This window comes from Astyanax mexicanus, chromosome 2 (assembly GCF_023375975.1).
Source record: "Astyanax mexicanus isolate ESR-SI-001 chromosome 2, AstMex3_surface, whole genome shotgun sequence".
NCBI classification, from domain to species: domain Eukaryota; kingdom Metazoa; phylum Chordata; class Actinopteri; order Characiformes; family Acestrorhamphidae; genus Astyanax; species Astyanax mexicanus.
In genome coordinates this window covers 23,928,542-23,954,011 of record NC_064409.1, presented here as the reverse complement: position 1 = coordinate 23,954,011, position 25,470 = coordinate 23,928,542, and the positions used below count along the sequence as shown (strand labels likewise).

General features: G+C 39.3%; 1 protein-coding gene across 1 annotated transcript in view; it reads left to right on the top strand.

Annotated features, from left to right (window-relative positions):
* Window positions 1-24,594, top strand: part of gnai1 (guanine nucleotide binding protein (G protein), alpha inhibiting activity polypeptide 1) — a 45,145-nt gene extending 20,551 nt beyond the window's left edge. The window contains exons 2-9 of the mRNA XM_049473856.1: window positions 748-790; window positions 917-1,058; window positions 4,060-4,217; window positions 12,109-12,237; window positions 14,497-14,626; window positions 16,923-17,076; window positions 21,218-21,424; window positions 24,004-24,594. Coding sequence (XP_049329813.1) covers window positions 748-790; window positions 917-1,058; window positions 4,060-4,217; window positions 12,109-12,237; window positions 14,497-14,626; window positions 16,923-17,076; window positions 21,218-21,408 — 947 coding nt within the window. The 3' untranslated portion in view covers window positions 21,409-21,424; window positions 24,004-24,594. The remainder of the gene's footprint in view (window positions 1-747; window positions 791-916; window positions 1,059-4,059; window positions 4,218-12,108; window positions 12,238-14,496; window positions 14,627-16,922; window positions 17,077-21,217; window positions 21,425-24,003) is intronic.
* Window positions 24,595-25,470: the final 876 nt, after the last annotated feature.

Genomic DNA, 25,470 nt, shown 5'->3' with positions numbered 1-25,470 from the left:
TCTGGCCTCTATGTTGTAGGCTGTAAGAACAAGCCTTGCTTTCTGAGCTGCTAACTGTGTTGGCTCTGGGCTGTACCTTTTTCTCTATAGCATTTTTGTTCATTTAAATTTCTATGAGTATATCAAATTTGTATTTCACAAACTAAATACAAATATATTTTATTCTCCTGACTATAACACTTAAGGTAGAATTATTATGTAGAGAAATTAATATAACAAAAAAAAATAAAAAACAATGAATTGCACATACAATATAGGCATACATATTATTCATTAGCATAATTATTAGTGTAATTTACTCAGTTTTTCATTAAACATTGCTTAAAAATTTAATTAGCTAAATTAGCTTAATTAAATTAAGGCAACCAGTTTCCTCAGTTTTTTTAAGTTAATTCAACTTATCTGGGCTTACAGTATAATGTGACTTGTACTTGTATAGCATGAATAGTTGGCACCCTTCTTATGTCACAGTGATACAAATACACAGGTTACAAGTTACTCCCATCCAACCACACAAGATACCACAGCAACCACTTAACAACCGCCTGAGATGCCGTAGCAAACACTAAACGACACCACATCATCATATCATATCAGCCACCTAGGATGTCATAGCAACCACCTACCAACATTTTAGCAACCACCTAGTAACACCATAGCAGCCATATACAATAGCAACATGATGGAATGCCAAAGCCACCATGTCACAATGAACTAACTCTCTCTATCTCTCTCTCTCTCTTTCAGGTGCGGGGGAGTCGGGGAAGAGTACGATAGTGAAGCAGATGAAGTAAGTTAAACGAAGCTCTGTGTCTTTATCTGAAAATCAGGAGTGTATCTCTCTCTCGCTCTTTTACATATTCTCCATATCTCTCTCTCTCTCTCTCTCTCTATCTCTCTCTCTCTCTCTCTCTAGAATCATCCACGAGGCTGGTTACTCGGAGGAGGAGTGTAAGCAGTATAAGGCTGTGGTTTACAGCAACACCATCCAGTCCATCATCGCCATCATCCGCGCCATGGGCCGCCTAAAGATCGACTTCGGGGACGCGGCGAGAGCGGTGAGGAAGAGGGAGGGCTGTTCTGATTAAACATGCACTATATGGACACACATTTTGGGACACACCTCTTAATCACCGAATTCAGTAGTTTCATTCAGTTCTGTTGCTACAGGAAAAAAAATAATAATATAAGATTACTAGTGGTGGGCTGATCCACATGTTTTTAATCCTGATCTGATGATTTTGATACAGAACTGCTGATACTGATGCACATTTCAATACAATGGCTCTTTTCTAAATACCGATGTTTTAAAAAAACAAACTTAAGATAATTTTTTGGGGGATGATTAGTGTATTTGGGAAGGTTGGGTGTTTCATGTTTGGGATAAATGTTGCTAATCTGATCATAAATGGCCACAACAATCTAGCTGTTAGATATCGGATCTTCTGTTTTGGGTTAAATGTTGCTGATCGGATCATTAACAGCCACATTAGCTTAGTTGTTAGGTTTTGGGTCTCCAAGTTTTGGTTAAATGTTGCTAATCGGATCATAAATGTCCACAGCAATCTAGCCGTTAGATATCGGATCTTCTGTTTTGGGTTAAATGTTGCTGATCAGATCATTAACAGCCACATTAGATTTGTTTTTTTTTTGGTGGTTTTGGGTCTTCAGGTTTGGGTTAAATGTTGCTGATTGGATCATAAACAGCCACAGCATTCTAGCCAGTAGATGTTGGATCTTCAGGTTTGGATGTCATTGGGTTCGTATCCCGTTCATGTAGCTTGCCATCAGCTGCCGGAGTCCTGAGAGAGCACAATTGGCTTTGCTCTCTCTGGGTGGGTAGATGTGCTCTTCTCCCTCATTACTCCAAAGGGTGATGGCACTCAGCACAAGGCATCTGTGAGCTGATGTATCGGAACCGAGTCGCTGCGCTTTCCTCCGAGTATGTTAAAATGCTGCTTGGCAATGCTGCAAAAGAGGTGGTGGCTGACTTCACATGTATCGGAGGAGGCATGTGCTAGTCTTCACCTAGTCTTCACTAGTGATAGAGTGAGTCCTAATGAGTGGGTTGGGTAATTGGTCTTGTAAATTGGCATAAAATGGGATAAAAGTTTAAAATATTTTTTTAAAAAGGATGGCATTGGAATGTCCACACCTGTATAAGTTCTAAGGTGTTATCTTATAGGTACAACTGAGTACTGGTGTGCTCGAGCCACAGTCATCTGTTATGTAGAAACTGAGAAAAGGGGGCAGACTCTACACTAATGCCTATGGGTCTAAAATAGGATGCCAAAAAAGTGTAATGTGTAGGTGTCCCAATACTATTGTGTAAATACTGTATGTCCATTAGTGATTTAAAAGTGACAAAAAGATAAAAAACTAGTTTTGCATTAAGTTAGAAGGAAGTAATAAAGCCACAGTGATAAGCAGTTATAAAAACAGAGCTTATTAATATATATTTTAAGGGGTATTTGAACACATATTGAAGAAAATCAGTGTTTGTGTGCTTTCTGCTCAGTTGTGTGTGTGTGTGTGAGGTGGGGTAGAGTGTGATGGAGTAGCAGCTGATAGAGAGTGATAATGTGTGTGTTTGTGTGTGTGTAGTGGAGGGTGTTAATGAGGGCTGCAGTGATAGTGTGTTTACTGGGCTGATGATGCAGATTGAGAGTGTTATTAATGCAGATCCAGTGAAGCTTCATTACTCTGCTGGGACTGATTTTCCCTCAGTGGCTCGCTGGCACGGGCACTGCCCCGCCCTGCTGTGTGCCAAAATAACTAGACAAGCCCATTTCCTGAAGCTAAAAACACAGAATGGTTGTGCAACTAAAATTTGAGCAACAAGGGATGAGAAAACAACAAATAGATAAGTGCAGGTCAGTAGAACCGAAGACAAGAGCTCAGTTTATTGCCCTGGTCGAGGTACATTTCTGTGACTGTTTTTATCAGACATTCTATGGCTTGGGCATGTGTGAAAATTAATGTCAGTAATTTGGGGGATGGAGAAATATTTGTATGATAGTAAAGTTTATGCAAAATCTGTCCTTCTGATCAAAAAGTTGTAACCATGGCCGTATCACACAATCAGACCGACAAGTTGTTGATATTAAAAACTGTGAGATATGTGGCAAAGCAAAATCAATGTGTACAGAAAAATAAGAATTTAAAAAGTATTAAGAAAAAAAAAATAATATGTATAACAATGCACAACCATTATTAGTGTGTAGCACATTGTAAATCAACATATTGTTTTTTTTCTGCCCCATTTGTTTGTGATTAGGGATTGTACTCAGATTTTTAATCAAAAATTTTTTTTTTACACTAGAAACACAGCCAACCACATGGGGCACCAATGCAACCACTTACTAGTTGATATTCTTCTGAAACACCAGACCAAAAATCTGGTTCCACAAATACCACCTAACAAAGCCATAGCAACCATAGCAAAGCAAGACCATAAAAACCACACAGGATACCATAGCAACTAACTAGCAACACTCTTGCATGTCAACCACTCACCAATGTAATAAACAAGAAAACAAAAAAAAAAACTTAACATAAGGATGCACTGAGACAGAAAACAACAAATAATCACTAGCAACCAAAACAGTTGTTCAACACACACAAGAACCGACAAGGTAACACAGAAACAAAGGGGCTATAATTACACACGGAAGTGGAACAGGAAACAGAAAACTCCTGGAGAGGGAAACGAGGGGGTGGAGTTACAAATGACTAGAGACTAGGGAGGAGATAAGAAGAACAACACAGGGCCATGTACAAGGAAGCACATGGCTGGGAAATATAAGGAGACAGGGAAAAAACATGGAGTACATGAAGTACATGGATATTGTACTAGCCTGCACTTCTTAAAGGATAGCAATTGCTTACTAAAAATATTTATAGAAACTATACATGGGGCGATGAGGGGGATGAGGTGAGCCGCTGAACATCCAACTCTTGTCACTGAACACAATCAAGTCCTCACAGCAATGTTTAAAAATGTAGCAGAACGTCTGCACATGCTGGCTGATCCTGATGATGTATATATGCGTGTTTTAGGACGATGCGCGGCAGCTGTTCGTGTTAGCGGGCAGTGCGGAGGAGGGCTTCATGACCGCTGAACTGGCCGGAGTGATAAAGCGACTGTGGAAAGATGGAGGAGTTCAGGCCTGCTTCAGCCGATCCCGAGAGTACCAGCTCAACGACTCCGCCGCCTAGTGAGTGTTCACTTATTCACCAACACTGCAAAATACACCTGCAACACCTAGTTACAAACCACCTATCAACACCATATAAACCACTTACCAACAACCTAGCAATACCACAGCAACCACCTTACAACCTCTGGGCAACAGTGTTGTAAGCACGTGAAATACAATATCAGCCACCTAGCAACAAGAGTACCCACTATTTAGCAACACCATAGCTCTATTTAGCAACTCCATAGCAACCACTTCATAACCTTTTAGAAACAGCGTAGCAACCATCTACCAACAGTAAAGTAACTACAAAGGAATCACTTGGCAACATAATTGCAATCAACTAGGAGACATACAGTGGCATCTTATCAGCCACCTCATGACCTTTTGGCAACAGCACAGCAATCATGTGGAATACCATCTCAACCACCTACCAACACCATAGTAATCACCTAGCAATCACTTGGCACCAGCATTGCAAATAACAAGGATCCACATAAGAACATCATTGGAACCAACTCATAACCTCTTGGCGAACTAGTAACCACCAACTGTTTAGCAACACCATAGCTACCAATTACCAACTACCAAGCGACCAAACTTCTTAGCAACCACCTCAAAATCTCGCGTAGCAACCATCTACCAACAATATTATAACCACATAGCAATACCTTGGTAACAGAATTGCACTTAATTAGCAGAGATATAAAAGCATCATGATTTCCTGGCAAAAGTGCAGCAACCATGTGGAACACCATCTCAACCACCTACCAACACCATAGTAACCACGTTGCCACCACTTGGCAACAGCATTGCAAATGACGAGGAACCATGTGATAACATCATAGTAACCACCTCATAACCTCTTGGTGAACTAGTAACCACCAACTGTACCAACACCATAGCAGCCACATACTGTGTATTTAGCAACACCAAAGCAACCAATTACCAACTACCAAGCAACCAGATGTCTTAGCAACCACCTCAAAACCTCTAAGAAACAGTGTAGCAACCACCTACCAACAATATAGTAATATAGCAATCACTGAGTAACAGAATTGCAATTAACTATGAACCATGAAGCAGAATCATAGCAACCACCTTGTGACTTCCTAGCAACAGTGCAACAACCACTTGGAACACTGTAATAACCACCTAGTAACCACTTGGCAACAGCATTGCAAATAATTAGGAACCACATAGTCACATCATAGCAACTACCTCATTACCTCTTGGCAGCAGCGCTATAATTATGTAGAATACCATATCAGCAGCCTAGCAACCACCAACTGTACCAACACCACAGTAGCCACATACTATCTATTTAGCAACACCATAGCAACTAATTACTAACTACCAAGCAACCAAACTTCGTAGCAACCACCTCAAAACCTCTTTGAAACAGTGTAGCGACCACCTACCAACAATAAAATAACAACATAGCAATCCCTTGGTAACAGAATTACATTTAACTCAGAACCATATTGTAGCATCATAGCGACCACCTTATGACTTCCTGGCAAAAGTGCAGCCACCATGTGGAAAAACCATCTTAACCACCTACCAACACCATAGTTACCACCTCATAACCTCTTGGCAGCAGCATTGTAACCATTTGGAATACCATATCAGCAACCTAGCAACCACCAACTGTACCAACACCGCAGTAGCCACATACTATCTATTTAGCAACACCATGGCAACCAGTTACCAACTACCAAGCGACATCTTAGCAACCACCTTAAAACCTTTTGGAAACAGTGTAGCAACCACATGGAATACCATAGCAACCACCTACCAACAATATAGTAACCATTTTGCAACCACTTTGCAACAGATTTGCAATTAACTAAGAACCACATTTGCAGCATTTTAGCAGCCTCAAAACCTCTTGGCAACAGCACAGCAACCACATGGAATACCAACACAACCATCTAGAAACCACCTATCAACAACATAGTAACCATGTAGCAACCACTTGGCAACCGCAATGCAAATAATTAGGAACCTCATAGCCTCAACATCATAGCAACCAAATCTAAAAAAAACAAATCTAGTTGGTTCTCTCATTTCAGTTTAGTCATGTTTCTGCATATAAAGCTGTTGGCTTGACTGGAAAAACAACATAGTAACCACATAGCAACCACTTGGCAACAGCATTGCAAATAACTAGGAACCTAATAGCAATATCATAGCAACCAAATCTAAAAAAAAAAAAAAAAAACTAAATGGTTCCCTCATTTCAGTTTTTTCATGTCTCTTTTTTTAGAGCTATTGGATTGACTGTAAAAAACACCATAGGAACCATCAAGCAACTACTTGGCAACAGCATTGCAAATAACGAGGAACCTCATAGCAACACCATAGCAACCAACTACCAAGCAACATCTTAGCAACCACCTTAAAACCTCTTAGAAACAGAATAGCAACCACTTACCAACAATATAATAACCACATAGCAATCACTGGTAACATAATTGCAATTAACTAGAAGAAATATAGCAGCATCATAGCAGCTACCTCGTGACCTCTTGGCAACAGTGCAGCAACCATGTGGAATACTATCACAACCACCTACCAAGACCATAGTAACCACATAGCAACCACTTGGCAACAGCATTGCAAATAATGAGGAACCAGGTAGTAACATCATAGTAACCACCTCAAAACCTCTTGGCAGCAGCACTGTAACCATATGGAATTCCTCATGGAATACCTCACTGGAAAAACACCATAGTAACCACCTAGCAACCACTTGGCAGCAGCATTGCAAATGACTAGGGACCTCAGTAACATCATAGGAACCACCTCATAACCTCTTGGCCACCTAGTAACCACCAACTGTTTAGCAACACCACAGCACAGTAACCACATACTATCTATTTAGCAACCAACTATCTAGCGACATCTTAGCAACCACCTCAAAACCCTCTTAGAAACAGCATAACAACCACCTATCAACAATATAATAACCACATAGCAATTGCTTAACAGAATTGCAATTAACTAGGGTAGCATAGCATTGTAGTACCTTTTAAAGGGTGTAATTCAGCACAAACGCACAGAAAGTTGAAAATGAGGGCAGAAATATTGAGTTTTTTAGACCTAAAACTAGTAGAAACCTGTCCACTACACGCAAAGCACAGTAAAGTCATAGTATGAATAAAACTGCAGCCGCTGGCATGTTAGCACTGCTGAAAGCTTCTGATAAAGCTTGTGACCTTGGTCAGAAACTCAGGAACACAGGAAGAAGGTACTTTAGATATGTGTCCTGTAGGGAGTGGGTTATACGTTATACCGTGTCTCCTGAGAACTTCATTAACATTGTAAGACATATTTAACATCAGAAACCTCATAAACACGTCTTTGAAAATGGGTTCTGTGCAGAACCACAGCCATTAATACCTCAATTCAGAAAGAAATTGGGACTGCAAGGAAAATGCAAAAAAGAAAAAAATGCTATAAAGAACAAATTCATTTGAACTATTATAATACATTATTACATAATTCCTGTGTTTCAGGCCTCCAAACAAAGTTAAGACGAGCTATGTAGGGAGACCAATTATGTAAAAGTTTGGCAAAGCATCTTGAGTTTGTAGCAAATATTATAAAATATGAGAAAGTGATTGAAATGTTTAAAAACAATGTTTCCCCAAGGAAGATTAGAAGGGATTTCTCCTTCTACAGCCCATAATAGTATTAAACCATTCAAGAAGGAATTAGGAAGGATTTTATTTCAGTGTGTAAAGGGCAAGGGTGGCTAAACACCTGTGATCTCTGATCCCTCAGATGCTCTGCATGAAGAACGATTAATCAACAATAGCTGATAAAATCACATGAACAAGACGTTACTTTATTAACCTTTATCAACAACAAGCACTACAATACAGCGTTACTACCGTATATTAAATTCTATAATGTGCTCCGAATAATAAGGTATCAAATTAACGTCTTCCATTTATTTATAGTAAGCTTAGATTTCCAATATTTTGTCTGAAGGTGAGTTTTCAGTAGGGTTTCCCAGCACTAAGGCTGGGTGCAGCAGCATTAGAATTAGCCGCTAACCGCAGCGCTAGCAGGACCGAAATGCCGCCCGATAGCGCTTGAATGAGGTACTCTGAGTGTTGCGGTAAAGCAGGGCATGTCCCATGTAGCTTGTTTTAACACAGCAAACACGCTGACTACAGTGCGATATACTCGCCTCTAAATGGTAAAAGAGCTAGCACTGTGGTCAGCGGCTAATGCTAATGCTGCTGCACCCAGCCTTAGTGGTGAAGAAACTTCACTGAAAACTCACCCTCATAGTGCAGTGCTTCAGCAGAGTGGCTTTGCTGCTTCTTAATATCTGATTTTTTGGGAAAATTAAAGGATTTTAGGTGCAACTTATAGTGCATTACTATACCACAGTTAGTACCGACCCTGCAATGTGATTGGCTGAGAGGCTTACGATGAGTGCCGTTATCAGCTGGTAATGCACTCTAACCAAAGCTTATCATGTATTACTCCCCCACATACAGGTAACCTAGAAATTATGCAGTGCTTACAAGCCAAACAGCACAGCTACAAACAGCAATGGAACTATTTTAACTTGCAGAGTTTTTATAACCAAACAGATCATATTTTCTCGTCCTCTTTAACTCAAAATCTTTTAATAAACAGTGATGATGGAACTGTGCCATAATCGTAATAATACACTCCAGGTTCGTGCTATAATGTGTAATATTGACCTACAACCGCAACAAAGCAGTGCCAATATTATACGTCATAGCATGAACCTCGAGTATATATTTGCTTAAATACCACTTAAAACTTTAACACAACTTTACTGTGCAAAACAGTTCACCATGTCCAGAAGCATAAAGCATAAAGAAAAGGATAAAGAACACACAGTGGAAACACAGTAAATTGAGGTCAGACCAATCAGTAATCCTGCTTTGATCTTTTTTGTTTTGTTTTTCTAAAATGAATTTTTATATTGTTATCAGCAACAAGTCCAAAAGCCAGTTTCTGTCATGGTATGGGGGTGTGTCAGTACACTTCTGTGATGCAACATTACTGCAGAAAAGTACACTGAGGCTTTTTCGAGCCACATTTTCTGGGCTTTTCTTTTAAAAGAATATCCATGCAATTTTTTAAGATTTTTTTTTTCAAGATTTTAAGATTTTCACATGCTGCACACATTGTAAAGACTTGGCTATTGAAGAAGAGGGTACTGGTACTGGACTGGTCTGCCTACACTGACTGCACTGATTTAGTCAATATTTGCCGGCAGGATCTGCTCAGATGCTTTTTAGTGAAATCTGCAGCGGCCTTGACTCTACATTGTTTATTTAACACACAACAAAACACTGATAACCCAGAACAGACCACTCTCACTCTCACTGTGAGCTGTTATTTTTTATCTGTGTGTGTGTGTGTGTGCGCGGGCGGGAGGGTGGATGATTGTGTGAGACACATTGTGCAAGCTTGTTTCCGTCGGCGATGGCGTCACCAGGCACAGTAGAAACAGTGTGTGTTTGTGTGTGTGTGTGTTTTTGAGGTGGAATCTCTCAACCTTAGTTGACCAGCGAATGTTCAGTTATTGCAGCACGTGCATGTGTGTGTGTGCGTGTGAGTGTGTGTGTGTGTGTGTGTGGGGTGGGAGATTATGGTGGTTCAGCTGAGTGAAAAATGCTCAAACTCAAGCTGTGAAATATGTAAATTATGAAGTCTGAGGAATCACTAATCAGCCATATCATTAAAACCACTGCCTCAATATTGTGCAGGTCCCTGTTTTCTTCAAACTAATTACACTTGTGTGTCAAAAGTCATGGTACAGCAGTATATAATTGAATTGATTATGAAGTGTTACCTCAGGGTATGACCTGAGAACACCTATAACTGTATAAGTTATGTGGTTTTATCTTGTGAAGGTGATGTGAATTATAGGACTGGAGTAGGGTCTGATAGTGGGTGCAGAAGGGTGGGGCTAGGCCTGTCAACATAACTGCATTATCAACTTATCATACAGTGAAGAACATGAGGTTAATAATACTAGATAATCGTAAAATTGAATCATCTATTTTTTTTATATGTATTTATTTGTATGTTTGTTCACATATATAACAGTGGACAGTACTTTAGCCAGCCTGGTATTGCATTACCAGACCAGTGCTTCAATAAATGTGACTCCAGAAACACAGTGTGGACTGCAGAAGGTGAAGAAGAAAAGGATACATTTTGTAATCGATGTATTAATTGATTAATTGCATGATTGATTACTTTTGTTGTCTTTAAAAGGGTATAATTTTTTTGTTATGGTATTCTATTATCATTATGCCAATGGCATGTAATGGTCTTAAAATGACAATAATTGTCACATCCGTGTCTCAGCCCCTGTCTAGTGCCTTCTCCTGTGTTTCATCAGTAGCTCCACCTCCTAGCGACCTTCCCCCAGGTGTTCCCTGTTTACTTTCCTGCACTTGTGTGCATTTATACATCTGTATTTCCTGTAACCTTAGTTGGTTCTTGTACTCTTGTACTCTGTGTTTCGTTTTGTTTTCGTTTTGCTTATGTATATATATATATATATATATATATATATATATATATATATATATATAGATTCCTATTGTAACAGTCCTTCAATTTCTGAAGTTGGGTTTTTAAAATTCCTCCATCAACAGTGTCACATGTATACCGCGAGGAATACACTATAGAAGAAATTTTTTTCAGTAGACAGTAGACAATGCAGTCTGTGTTCTTGTCTGTACTTGTATTTTTTGTGGACTCGTCATCAGTCGCAGCCCAAGTAGCTACTGTTCAATTTAGAAGTTTGCAGATAGTACATACCTCTAAGTTATATGTTTTCGAAATAGCGCTGCTGTGTGATAAAATAAAGTTTGAAGTTTATTTTAGGGGAGATATGTGGTTCTTCAGATATGTGGTTTATTTGTTAAAAAAAAAAAAAAAATATATATATATATATATATATATATATATATATGTGTGAATATGTTCCCCTACGTTTTCAGAACAACACTTTCTGCTCTTCTGAGGGGGTGACATTATCAAGTATGCAGCTGTTCTAATTACAGAATAAAAGTCCCGCATGAGAAATGGCCATAGTGTTGGGCAGGATCTGGCTAGAAATGCCTGTGTGAACTAGGGGTTTGCCATATAGTATCTCACACGATAATATCGCCAACATTTTTGAATACCTTGAACGATATTATACCCTGAAATATTGTTTTCTATTACATATCTACTAGAGACAGATTATATCTGTTCAGTATCATTTATTTTACTTTAATCCTGGATATATGAAGACATATGGAGTTCATTATTAATATTATTAGTTTCATGACATTCTGGATCGTTGACTTCTGTTACAAATCTGGTAAAAAATTTTTTATTTTTTAATATCTCAGTTAAGGGTGTGCCATATCATGCCTTATCGTATGCAATAATAATTTATTTTTTTATTTTGTTGCAGTAGTGTATTCTTGAGATATTTTTGTTTTCAATTCAGTGTTTTGTCATATCGCCAAGAATATCGTTATCGCGAAAATACCATGAAATATCTTGATATTATTTTAGGACCATATCGCCCACCCCTAGTGTGAACAGTGATAATAGACTTTTTGTCAGAACATATCCCAGTGCAGTGTTTTTTAGCTTCCATGGGACGTGACAAAAGTTTTGGGACATTATAGTAGTTGCTGTACCATGACTTTCGGCATATCAGTATATAGCTGCCACCTGATGAGAGCAAGTGGAACCAAATCATTCTTGTTTTTACCTTGACTGACCAAAATATATTCATATATTTTACAGTGTAGTCTAAGAACACTTACATTTGGGACTTTTAAATATTTAACTTTAATTTTTTATTCTTTTTTATTCTTTTTGATCTTGTTTCTCTGTACAGTTACCTGAATGATTTGGACAGGATATCCCAGACTACATACATCCCCACGCAGCAGGACGTGCTGAGAACTCGCGTTAAAACCACCGGCATCGTGGAGACACACTTTACCTTCAAAGACCTGCACTTCAAGTAAGCAAATACAGATAAGAGCTGAGGTGTTTAATCCTATTCACTGTTATTGAAATGTAATACAAATGTGTGAAAACGTTAAGACACCCCAGGAAAGCCTTATTTTTTTCAATATTATTGTTGAGTAAAATTATTTTAATATGTTAAAAAAAACAAAGGTTATCAGTGGGTGGCATAGTCTATATTATTACATAAGAGGTGTAATGTAAATGTGGTTAACACTGTCAGACTGACACTGTTGTGAACTCGAGGGTGTGATTGGGTTTTCCGCTCTTCCTCCAGATGATGTAGACAGGAAGAGGAAGCTTCCGTGCACATATTTGGTGGTTGGTTGCAGAATCATTTCTCTAAGTTCTGGTTCTCAGCTGCAGCATAACAATAGCCAATAACTCTACATTTCCTGCCCACTTTATTGTGAAATATTTAACAACACAATGTCAACTTATACTCCAGAAGCTCACTTATATGTCCAAAAATATAATATTGGGGTGTAATGAGTCTTTATCTGTGTGAATGTAGTGATGATATACAGGGGTTGGACAATGAAACTGAAACACCTGTCATTTTAGTGTGGGAGTTCTCATGGCTAAATTGGAGCAGCCTGGTGGCCAATCTTCAATAATTGCACATTGCACCAGTAAGAGCAGAGTGTGAAGGTTCAATTATCAGGGTAAGAGCACAGTTTTGCTCTAAATATTGCAATGCACACAACATTATGGGTGACATAACAGAGTTCAAAAGAGGACAAATTGTTGGTGCACGTCTTGCTGGCGCATCTGTGACCAAGACAGCAAGTCTTTGTGATGTATCAAGAGCCACGGTATCCAGGGTAATGTCAGCAAAACCACCAAGAAGGACGAACCACATCCAACAGGATTAACTGTGGATGTAAGAGGAAGCTGTCTGAAAGAGATATTCGGGTGCTAACCCGGATTGTATAAAAAAAAACAAAAAAAAAACATGGCTGCGTAAATCACGGCAGAATTCAATGTGCACCTCAACTCTCCTGTTTCCACCAGAACTGTCCGTCTGGACAATAAATTATTGTGGTCTAAAACCAGGTGTTTTAGTTTCGCTGTCCAACCAATGTATTTCGGACAGTCCAATCAGTCTTAAATTAGAACGTCCGCTCCCGTCCTCTTGTTCTGTAATTACGTCCCCAAGCGTCTCCACTGTTTCTCAAGTAGTTTCACTTTGAGAGGTCACATCGTCCTCCTTTTGTGAGATTTGTTCCTCCGTCTTTCCAAATCTTTGCGAGTGACTGGATTTCCCCTTTTAATAATTAATTGCTTTCAACATATCAATCGATTGTTTGTTCATGTCTTTTCCTTCATCCATCGAATTTCTTTAAGAATGTTAGTTTGTTGGCCCCTTCTGTGTAGCATCTTTAGTAGGAGTATCCAGTGTTTTCTTGCTAGCATTAGCCAAAGCTACACCAGCCCTATTAGTCCTATTGTCGTGTGAAGCCGTTTTGCACAGTTGTTGGCCAGATTTGGCGTTTTTCAGTGGTCAAGCTAATTTGTGTGCATTGAAAATAAGTTAAACTGTGTTTATTGGTCACATTTAAGGATTAATTTAAGAGATTTTGCAGCGCGCCTCACGTGCATGCAGCCTCTCACTAAGACGCCATAACTGGAACCGTTGTGATGATATAATAGAGTAATTACAATATTAGAATGAAAGGAAAAGTTTATGGGAGAATCTATACATAGGAGTCTCTAGTGCCATGTTGGAGCCTAAAGCCTGGATACAAAATGAGATTGGGCAGTTGGGCATGGAGGTATACATACCCAAGGTTCTGTGTAACATCCTGTAGCACATTTACCTACATGTGTTGCAGTTGGGCCTGTAGATCCTGATCTACACTCGTAGCTTGCTAAAGCTGCTCTTATAAAAGCTGGACTAGTGATTAAAATGGTGATAAAGGAAGTGTAGCAATCTGAAATGTTGAGACGTTTCTGGGAAACCCTTGCTGTGTGTGGGTGAGCATTATCCTGCTGAAAAATGCTAGTTGGAAGTCCTGCCATGAGAGGCTGCAACACATGTGTCTGCAGGATGTTCTGCACATATCACTAAGCTGTTAGTGCGCCTCGTATCACTACTAGGGGTGAATGACTGTCATACACAATGCTCCCCAGATCATCACACCAGCAATTTTAAGTATGTACCAGCTATAGAAGTATGTAATAAACATTTTGACACTTCTGGGAGTCTTGTGAGAGTTAATGCTAATAAAGAGCAATGATCTTTAATCTGCAGGATGTTTGATGTTGGAGGTCAGAGGTCGGAGAGGAAGAAGTGGATCCACTGTTTTGAGGGTGTGACGGCCATCATCTTCTGCGTGGCTCTCAGCGACTATGACCTGGTGCTGGCTGAAGATGAGGAGATGGTAGGCACCATATTGCATAATATTATGACCATCCCCTTGTTTTTCTACCCATAATCCCCACTGATCATATAGGACACTTTCTTTGTCTATAATTACAGACTGTAGTCTCCGAATATACTTTTTTATCCTTCTTCTTTTACCCTGTTGTTCAATGATCAGGACCCCATAATGAATGATAATTACATTTGAACTATAATGAGTTATAATGAAAAAAAAATTTAAATAACATGCTTCTCTTGTTTAAATTTCTCCCCTGTCTCTTTGTTCCGCTCAGCGTGACCGTTCTTAAACTCGCTATTTCCTTATAAGGGTGTTTTTTATTTATTTTTTCCTTTATTCTTGGATTTACCTGCTTTGAGATCAAGTGTTCAGCAATTGGGTTCAACAACCCTCTGGGCTGAAGAGCTTCTAGTCTGTAGCACTCCCTCTTCTTACACTTTAGTTTCCAAAACAAATATATTTTTTATAGTCCATCACATAATGGTTTGGAAAATATCTGGCCCGCAGCCAAACTTAATTGCCGACCCCTGCTCTAGTCCTTCATCAGTGGGCACAGCATGCTACCTCTACAGGACGCCACACACAGGGTATTGTTGGTGGACTATTTTCAGTCCAATCAGAGGACTTCACATTAGCTAGCATGATAGCTAACATTCTGTTCTCCACAAGACACACTCAAGTCTGTCTGACTGAAACTTCACATATGAACTGACTGGATGGACAGAACACGGAAGCTTCAGTAGATATCTCACCTGTTAGGCTAGCCTCTAGTACAGATAGACAGACAGAGTATCAGACAGCTCAGTACAGCTGTTTTTGAAAGTGTGAGGTCTTTGTTAGTTAGCTAACTCAAATACCAATGGCTAGCAGACTAACAGATAACACCACAGCACAGACCGATAATATTAGCTAACAAACTAACAGCTAACACTACAGCACAGACAGATAAAATTAGCTAACAAACTAACAGCTAACACTACAGCACAGACCGATAAAATTAGCTAACAAACTAACAGCTAACACTACAGCACAGACCGATAATATTAGCTAACAAACTAACAGCTAACATAACAGCACAGACCGATAAAATTAGCTAACAAACTAACAGCTAACACTACAGCGCAGACCGATAATATTAGCTAACAAACTAACAGCTAACATCACAGCGCAGACCGATAATATTAGCTAACAAACTAACAGCTAACACTACAGCACACACCGATAATATTAGCTAACAAACTAACCGCTAACACTACAGCACAGACAGATAAAATTAGCTAACAAACTAACAGCTAACACTACAGCACAGACCGATAATATTAGCTAACAAACTAACAGCTAACACTACAGCACAGACCGATAAAATTAGCTAACAAACTAACAACTAACACTACAGCACAGACAGATAAAATTAGCTAACAAACTAACAGCTAACACTACAGCACAGACAGATAAAATTAGCTAACAAACTAACAGCTAACACTACAGCGCAGACCGATAATATTAGCTAACAAACTAACCGCTAACACTACAGCACAGACAGATAAAATTAGCTAACAAACTAACAGCTAACACTACAGCACAGACCGATAATATTAGCTAACAAACTAACAGCTAACACTACAGCACAGACAGATAAAATTAGCTAACAAACTAACAGCTAACACTACAGCACAGACCGATAATATTAGCTAACAGACTAACCACTAACACCACAGCACAGACCGATAACACCAGCTAACAAACTAACCACTAACAACACAAACTAACCACTAACACCACAGCACAGGCCAATAACATCAGCTAACAAACTAACCACTAACATCACATGACAGAATGTTTTACAGCTATGTAAGGCTCAAAGCACATATGTTTAGAAGATAAAGCTCCAAAACTCATGTGCCTAAACTTACAACTACAGTCTCCCTGTGCTTTTTTCCCACCTGTTTTTAGAGCGCGACTCAAATATAGTGAGCGCCCCCATCCTGTGGCCATCTTAAATGCACTTGAATGAATGATCTATTTGTAAATCGCAGATAGTTGGCATGTCAAGCAGGTCATATTGATAATAAATGATCTTCGTTTAGAGATTTTGTTAAAATGCTTTAATGTCTCTTGTTTACAGTATTACCATCACAGCCCAACCCTACACTGAGGTGTTTAAAAACTCCGGCAGCACTGCTGTGTCTGATCCTCTCGTACTATCACAACACTCACTAACTCAATCTCTTTCTCTCTCTCTCTCTCTCTCTCTCTCTCTCTCTCTCTATCTCTCTCTTTCTCTCTCTCTCTGTAGAACCGGATGCATGAGAGTATGAAGCTGTTTGACAGCATCTGCAACAACAAGTGGTTCACAGACACCTCCATCATTTTGTTCCTGAATAAGAAGGATCTGTTTGAGGAGAAGATAAAGAGGAGTCCGCTGACCATCTGCTACCCAGAATACGCAGGTAACCCCCCCCCCCTACACAGCATGCGTTTGTGTATACTTGTATAGTTATTATGATATCAATGCATTACAGCTTAATTTATTATCAGGTTTTCACACATTTTCAGCACATCTGCTGCTTCAAGCTAAAAATGACCCACAGCGTATCATGCTCAATGACGAGCACAGGCTGGAAGGGTATAAAGCCCGCCAGCACTGAGCTGTGGGGTCCTCTAGAGTGATGATAGAGCTTCATCCAGTACCTCTGGGATGAGCTGGAGTGGCAGAACTAATTATCCAGCATTAGTACCTGACCTCATATGGGACAGCTTGTCCCACATTTGGCATATAGTGTCATTTTTATCATCATCATTCTTGCTGTCAAACGAAAACCTTGATGTCCGCACTGTGGGCAGCTGCATTCCAGGTTTCTTATCTCAGGATCTACGGACATGGTACATATTAGAGCTGGATGATATGGTAAAAAGTATTAAATCACGATATTTAAAGACATTTTTTATGATGCACAATATTTGTTGCAATATTATGACACAGACTAAATGCATGAGCAGTGACTTAGAAAACGCAGAAATATTCAGAAACTCGTTTTCAAATACTGTCTCATGCATACTGTATAAAAGTCCCAGTCATAATTCAGTCAGTGGCTGCTCTCCTCTTTAGTATTGTCTCTGGTTCAGCTGTTAGCATTGGGGCTAACTAACAACTACTTTATGCTTTATAGCATAGGAGGAAAGTGATCTAGAGAATTATACACACAGCATAATAAACAGCAAAACCTACCCTATATAACCAGTGTGGTGACTGTCATCAACTATTAGCGAATAATCCAGCTCAGAGTCTGTTAGCATTTCATTAATAAACCGTTATTTCATGCTTTATAACTTAGCAACAGAGTGATCCAAAGATCATAAATACACAAAGTGTAGCACAGCAAAATCTACTTCATGTGTCCAGTGTGGTGACTATCACTTACAGGATGGCTGCTGTGTTTATTAGCATTTCAGCTGCAACCCTGCCAATTCTGGCTGTTAGAATTGTGGCTAACCAACCACTAAACTACACTCTTAAATCTATCACTCATCAACCTAAACCAGTGTGTGGCATGTCATCAACTATTATCAAGTAATCTAGCTCATGAAAACAGATGACTACTGATGACTGCTATTAGCATCTCAACTCCTGTTAAGTCCACCTGTTAGCATTGTGGCTAACCTGTTAGCATTATTGCACGCTTTATATCTTAGGAGTGGAAAGATCACAGATGATACACATAGCGTAGCAAACAGCAAAACCTACTCTCTATTACCAGAAAACCTCTTTTATTAGCTATCTTATTAGCTATGCACAGACATGATGTACACATAGCATAATAAACAGCAAAAATTACCATATATAACCATTGTTCTGCTTGTCATCAACTACTAGTGAATAATCCAGCTTATAAAAAAATAGCTTTGTGGCTAACAAACTCCAACCCAGCCAAGGATGGCTTCTGTGTTTCTTAGCAGAGTCCAGCTGTTAGCATTGTGGCTAACTAACCACTACTATACACTTTATAACTTAGGAACAAAGTGATCCATAGACATAATACACATAGCATAAAAACAGCAAAACCTACCATATGTATCCACTGTGCTGGCTTTCATCTACCATGCTGCAAGCTTGCCAATTGTGACTGCTGTGTCTGTTAGCATTTTGGACCCAACCCTGTTGGGTCTGGCTGTTAGCATTGTGGCTAACTAACCACTATTCTATGCTTTATAGCTTAGAAGTGGCCTTGATCCACAGATATAATGCACATAGCATACCAAACAGCATAACCTGCCCTGTTTAACCAATGTGGTCTCTGCCATCAACTATTAGTGGGTAGTCACGCTCAGAAAAAAGAAATATACACATATACAATAATACACATAGCAAAGCAAACAGCAACACCTACCCTAACTATCAGAGAGTAATCCAGCTAAAAAAATCAGTTAGCATTTCAGCTAACTTGCCATAGCCCTGCTGAGGTTCCCAGGCCTGGCAATTTTATACTTCTAATAATTGCAAGCATATTATTAGAAGTATAGAAGTAATGTCAGTTTAAAGCTCCACTAGGTAGGATTGAGATTTTGTGCCCGTGGGCTTCCCCCACAGTTGTAGAGTGTAATAAAGACATATTCGGTCTCTTTCCAGCTTCTGCCAGAGTGTCTGTATGTAAGTTTGTGAAGAATGAACCAGTAGTCCTTGTAGAACTGTTAGAACTAAAGGTCGGAAAGCAGGTCGCAGTTCTCGCGAGCGTTGGTCGCGGCCGCTTCGGAAAACTTACAGAATCTGGTTTGAGCTCAGAGGAGCTCCGGCACAGACACGAGAGCACTGCTATTCCTTCTATTACACCTCAATGCAGCACTGCAGTGACTTTCAAGCTGTAATTTTACTTCTTTAAAAAGATCAAAAATCAAGGAAATCCTACCTAGTGCTGCTTTAAGTTTTTTTAGTAAAAATTACCAAAATAGATTTGTTGGTTACACTTAAAAAACTTAAAAGCTTGCAAAAAACGTTTTAAGTAAAACTAGCACATCATTTTTTTCAGTGTGGTATAGGAGATAAAGATCAGTGCATTATTAAATAAATACATGAGTCTGGTACAGTGTGTATGGCTGGTGTTATGTGTATTGGTATGAAATATTGGTGTGCAGGTGTTGGGCTGGTGCTGATTGCGTCAGGATTATTTTTAGTGTGAGAGATTATGAGACTCGGTAGGTCAGAGTCACAGTAGGCGATATGCAAATTTCCATTACAGTACAGTTTGAATGTTTAGTGCAGTGTGTTCAAAACTGATGGTGGAGGAGCTTCTTGCAGAGCTGAGCAGAACACAACCATTAACTGTTATCAGAAGGCTTTTATTCCTAAAGCTCCGGTATGGATGGTGTTTTGGGAATTGTACTTAAAGGTGTTTTTTTACACCTGAGAGTCTAAATCAATCAGGTTTTAAGGATCAGTAAAGCCACTCAACTGCGTTATAGTTTATTTCTATAGTTTAGTTCTCCAGCGCTGAAACTCGAGCCTGGAGCAGTATTAGCATTAGCTGCTAACCATGCTTTGTCCATTCATAGTTGAATATTATTTGCCTGTAGTCTGCTTCTAACCCCAGCTAGCACTGCTGGAGCAGCATTATCATTACCCACTAACAATGCTAAGTGCTAGTTAGCTCTTTTACTGTTCAGAGGTTAGCATTTTGGACTGTACCCTGCTGCTAACGCTGGCTAGCACTACTGGATGAGCATTATCATTACCCACTAACAATGCTAAGCACTAGTGAGCTCTTTCACTGTTCAGAAGTGAGCATTTTGGACTGTAGCCTGCTGCTAACCCTGGCTAGCACTGCTGGAGCAGCATTATCATTACCCACTAACAATGCTAAGCGCTAGTAAGCTCTTTTACTGTCCAGAGGTGAGCAAATCAGACTGTTGCCTTCCTGTTTACCATGTTAAAACAAGCTATGTGGAATTAACCGCTAGAGAATATCGCCTTGAGGTACTGGAACAATCAGGGTTCCTCAGTGTAGCACTGTCTGGCTAGTCTTAGTGGAAATCTGGAAATCTAAGATTACTGTAGATAAAAAAAACATGCTTAAGTCACCTAAATAAACAGTTTTCAGGATAGAAATCTGTGTGCGGCTTATAGTGCACAAAATACGGTACATTGTATACATTTGGTCCAGTTAGTTAGATTTTACACTGCAGTTTATGGACAACTTTACAAAATGTCCAACATTATGTAAACAAATTTGTCATCAAATTTGTCAATTATTTATGTAGTAATATTTGTATTTATGTATTTATTGAGTGTATTAAGTACATGGTTATTTCTGTCACAGCCTTCAACTCTGCTTTATGGGGGCGTGGCTTCTGTCCCAATTCTTGTTTTACTCCACCTGCTCATATCTGCACACTTTTAAACGTTACCCTGATGACCAGTCTCTGATTTAACATTAGAGCTGCGCCTAATGACTCTTCTGGCAGTTGATTAATCTGTCTTCATTTTTTTATTTTTTCAATTAATCAATCAGTCAGCAGTCATTTATTTAGTGTAAAATCACAGCATGTTTACTGTGTGTTTTTTAACAGCATGTTTACTGTGTGTTTGTGTGTTCTCAGGCTCCAACACGTATGAGGAGGCGGCGGCGTATATCCAGTGTCAGTTTGAGGATCTGAATAAACGGAAAGACACAAAGGAGATTTACACACACTTCACCTGCGCCACCGACACCAAAAACGTCCAGTTCGTCTTCGACGCCGTCACCGACGTCATCATCAAAAACAACCTGAAGGACTGCGGACTCTTCTAGAACCACGCTGCAGCCGGTGAGTCTGTAATCGATTTATAATCATATGAATATTTTACTTGTGTGTTTTTTTTAAATAACTGTAAATAATTTAACAGGTAATAGTTGCACCCAGAAGGAATGATCAGACAGGAATGAAACTTGGTTGGTAGTCATGTCAGACTGCCATAGAGTGACTCAGAATGGCAGGGCTCATCCTCAGAGTCCTGTCTTTTGTCTTGTGGAAATTACCAACAAATCCATATGTAGAGGCCTGGTGTCATGGTGTGGTGGTTATTTTATTATGAAATCTTGCAACCAGTGTCCATTCCTTTACTGAACCATAGGTGTGTGACGAGATCTCGTCAAGCTAAAACCTGTCTCGCAGGAAAAAAAAAACAGTTTAGTGTGGACTTTTTAAGCAGGATCTGGCAACACAGTAGCGATAGCAGCGAGTGTGGTGGCTGAGGAGTGAGAGCAGCTCTCAGCAGAAGAGGAAAATTCGGGTTTTTGCATAGAAGATGCTTCTGCTACTTTTAAGTTGTGTGTCTGGCTGCATTTTGGCTCCAGTGGAAACAATAAACAGTAACAGAGTGACCAACAAGACACAAACCATATTTAAATACTGTAAGTAAATCCTACACGTGACTGTTTCATAGGCAGGTGTACTAATCCCTTAGCTCTGTACTATATAAAAAAAAAATACAACTGGTTAATGTGACTGGTTCTGGTTATGCATAGTTAAATTACAAGAGATTTAGGAGAAAAAACACAAACCATAGGCTTAATATGACTGGTTGTGGTTTGCACTTATTGTTTGCACTATATAAGAAGACCTAGAAAAGTTTTATTTTTATTTTTTATTCCAATTTCTATTTCTTATAGAATCAATGTGTGAGAGAAACCAGTCTGTTAAGTTTGTGTCATATGATTTTGTCAAATAAAACTCTAGTTTTTAAGCCATTTTCCATTTTTGACGTTTTCTTTTCATTTTTAAATCTCGTCTTGTCTCGTTCTCATGAACCCAGTATCGTGTCTCGTCTCGTCTCGTCTCGTGATAGTAGTGTCTCATCACACCCCTACTGAACACACACTCCAGTGTAATATTCTAAAAGGACACTGCTCCTTCCCCATACTGCTGCTGCCTCGAGCTTGTTTTGAAGACACTACAGATATTATACCATGTTTAGCTGCATCTCCAGACCTATCCCTGATTGAAAATGTGTGGGATGCTATTGGACGCTCTATCAACCCTCCACCACTATCACACCAAAACCTGCAGAAACGGTGTGAGAATATTGGAGCAGAATTGTGATGGATTATTACAGGACTCCATTAGGAACCACTACAACAGGTGTATTTAATTAGTTGATTAAATAGAGAAAATTTAATCAGGAAAGGTCCAGCCCATCACCATTTCTAACTTGTGTTATGATTCAGTGCCATATGCTGTATACTGAAGAAGCCTAGTAGTTCTGTCAGTGTTTTATGTCGTCAACAACTGTAAGACAAAACAAAATACAAATACCGTTCAGAATATTTCAACAATATTTTTTGTTTTAAATGTTGAACTAAATGAATTATTTAGAGAGTTAATCACCTCTGTATAATCCTCTGACAGGGCAGCACATAGCACTGATTGATGAAATATGCAATGGTTACACATGAGTTTAGGATTACCCTTATCCTTATCCTTAAATTAGCGCTAATGCACTCCTTAAAAACACCTCTGTTAGTATTTTTTTTATTCACCCAAAATCCAAGCAACTTTAATGGAACATTCACTAGCACATTTTTGGGTAGTGAATGAATGTCTATTAGATCTTTTATTCATTTTCATTTCATTTTCTGTGCCCTCCATATAGATTTCAGTTTCATGTTTGCTGGAAAGATTTGTCTTTTTTTTATATTGTAGTGGTGCTTCACATAGCTACTTCTTTAATAAGGGCCATGGTTTCAGAACATACAGGGGTTAGACAATGAAACTGAAACACCTGTCATTTTAGTGTGGGAGGTTTCATGGCTAAACTGGAGCAGCCTGGTGGCCAATCTTCATTAATTGCACATTGCACCAGTAAGAGCAGAGTGGAAAGGTTCAGTTAGCAGGGTAAGCTAAATACTGCAATGCACACAACATTTTGGGTGACGAACCACATCCAACAGGATTAACTGTGGACACAAGAGGAAGCTGTCTGAAAGGGATGTTCGGGTGCTAACCCGGATTGTATCCAAAAAACATAAAACCACGGCTGATCAAATCACGGCAGAATTCAATGTGCACCTCAGCTCTCCTGTTTCCACCAGAACTGTCCGTCAGAAGAATAAATTATTGTGGTCTAAAACCGGGTGCACAGATCTGATTGGCACAGGGGAGTGTTTGGTGATCTTAAAACACACGTGATTGGTCTGTAAGTTTAATGCGCCACAAAGCACGTACTATACTCAGTAGTTTATTGGTTTGGGTCCGGACCCAGACCACGGTCTGCTCTACAACATTTCTCTTCCTAGTGAAGAGCTTTACAATCCTACACTTCTTCTTCTTCTTAAGTGTACATTATAGAATAAAAGTACTACCAGGATTAATTCTCTCTCTCTCTGTCTCTGTTTCTCTCTCTGTAGATGGAGTCAGTTATTGGAGGTATGCGTCGATGTTGGACGGCGGTTCTGAAGCTGTGTGGAGATGTATCTCTTGGACCTGTGCTGTACATTGCGTCGTGTTCATCTGCTTTATTTATGCTTCTGTCTCGGGGCATTTTCAACAGTAGCGCCTTCCAAAACTACAAAAACGAGAAAAACAAGAGAGAAATCTGTTTGTACGACTTTTTATTTTCTGTCCCAATGATATGTTACATTATGTACCCCGTTACGTTACGTTTCCCCTGGCGACCCATTTCCTCTTCACTAACGGACCTGGTTTAATTCCACCTTTCCATTTTCAGGAGAAGGTTTGCCTCTGATGGATGTTTTTATCTCCTGCACTCAGTGGGTGTTACCTGTGGGGGCGGGGCTTGGGGTGGGGGGGAGGAGTGTGTTTTAATCTGTCCGGTTTGTTGGTTCTGTGCCTTGCCATGTGTTTATGGTTGTTTGTCTCATGCTTGATTTATTTGCCTGCTGAAAATCTGCCAACATCCCAACTGTAAAATACTGTAAACTGAGAATACACACATAAACGTCTTTATAGCAGTACACACCAGTGTGTGTCTGATCATATATATATGTGTGTCACTGTATGACAGTGTGTTTGGGTGTATTTAGTGGTGCTTGAAAATGTGTGAACACTATTTTCTATATTTCTGCATAAATATTATATATATATAACATCTTCAGATTTCCACACAAGATAAAGAGAACACAGTTAAACAAATTAAACAAAAATGTATTTATTTATTTATTTATTGAGGAAAAGATGCAAAATTACATATGTGTGAGTGGCAAAAAGTATATAACCTATAGAATTAGCGATTTTAGTGGTTTGAAGGTGAAATTAGAGTCAGAAGCCTGTTTTATTTAAAGAACTAAGGATCTGTCTCTTCTTCACAACACATGTTTGTGGAAGTGTATCATAGCACAAACAAATGAGATTTCTGAGGACCTCATAAAGCGTTTTAGATTCTCATCAGGCTGGAAAATGTTACAAAACCATCTCTAAAGGGTTTGGACTCTAACAATCCACAGACAGATGGAGGAAATGGAGGAAATTCAAGACCAGGAGTTGTTGACCAACTAAGATCACTCCAAGAGCAAGGTGTGTAATAGTTGGTGAGGTCTTAAAGGATTTCCAGGTAAATTTAAAGCAACTGAAGGCCTTTCTCACATTGGCTCATTTCTTGAGTGCACCATCAGGAGGACACTGAACAACAATAGTCCAATGGTCTGCATGGCATGGTTGCAAGGAAAAGGCCACTTCTCGTCAACAAGAACGTTGCTGCCCATCTGCAATTTGCTAAAGATCACATAAACAAGCCCAAACGCTATTGAAAGAATGTTTGGTGGACAGACTTTTAGGATTTAATGAAAACCGTGAAATTTGGAGTAAAGAAAACACTGCATTCCAGAACCTTTTCGCATCTGTAACATGGTGGTAAT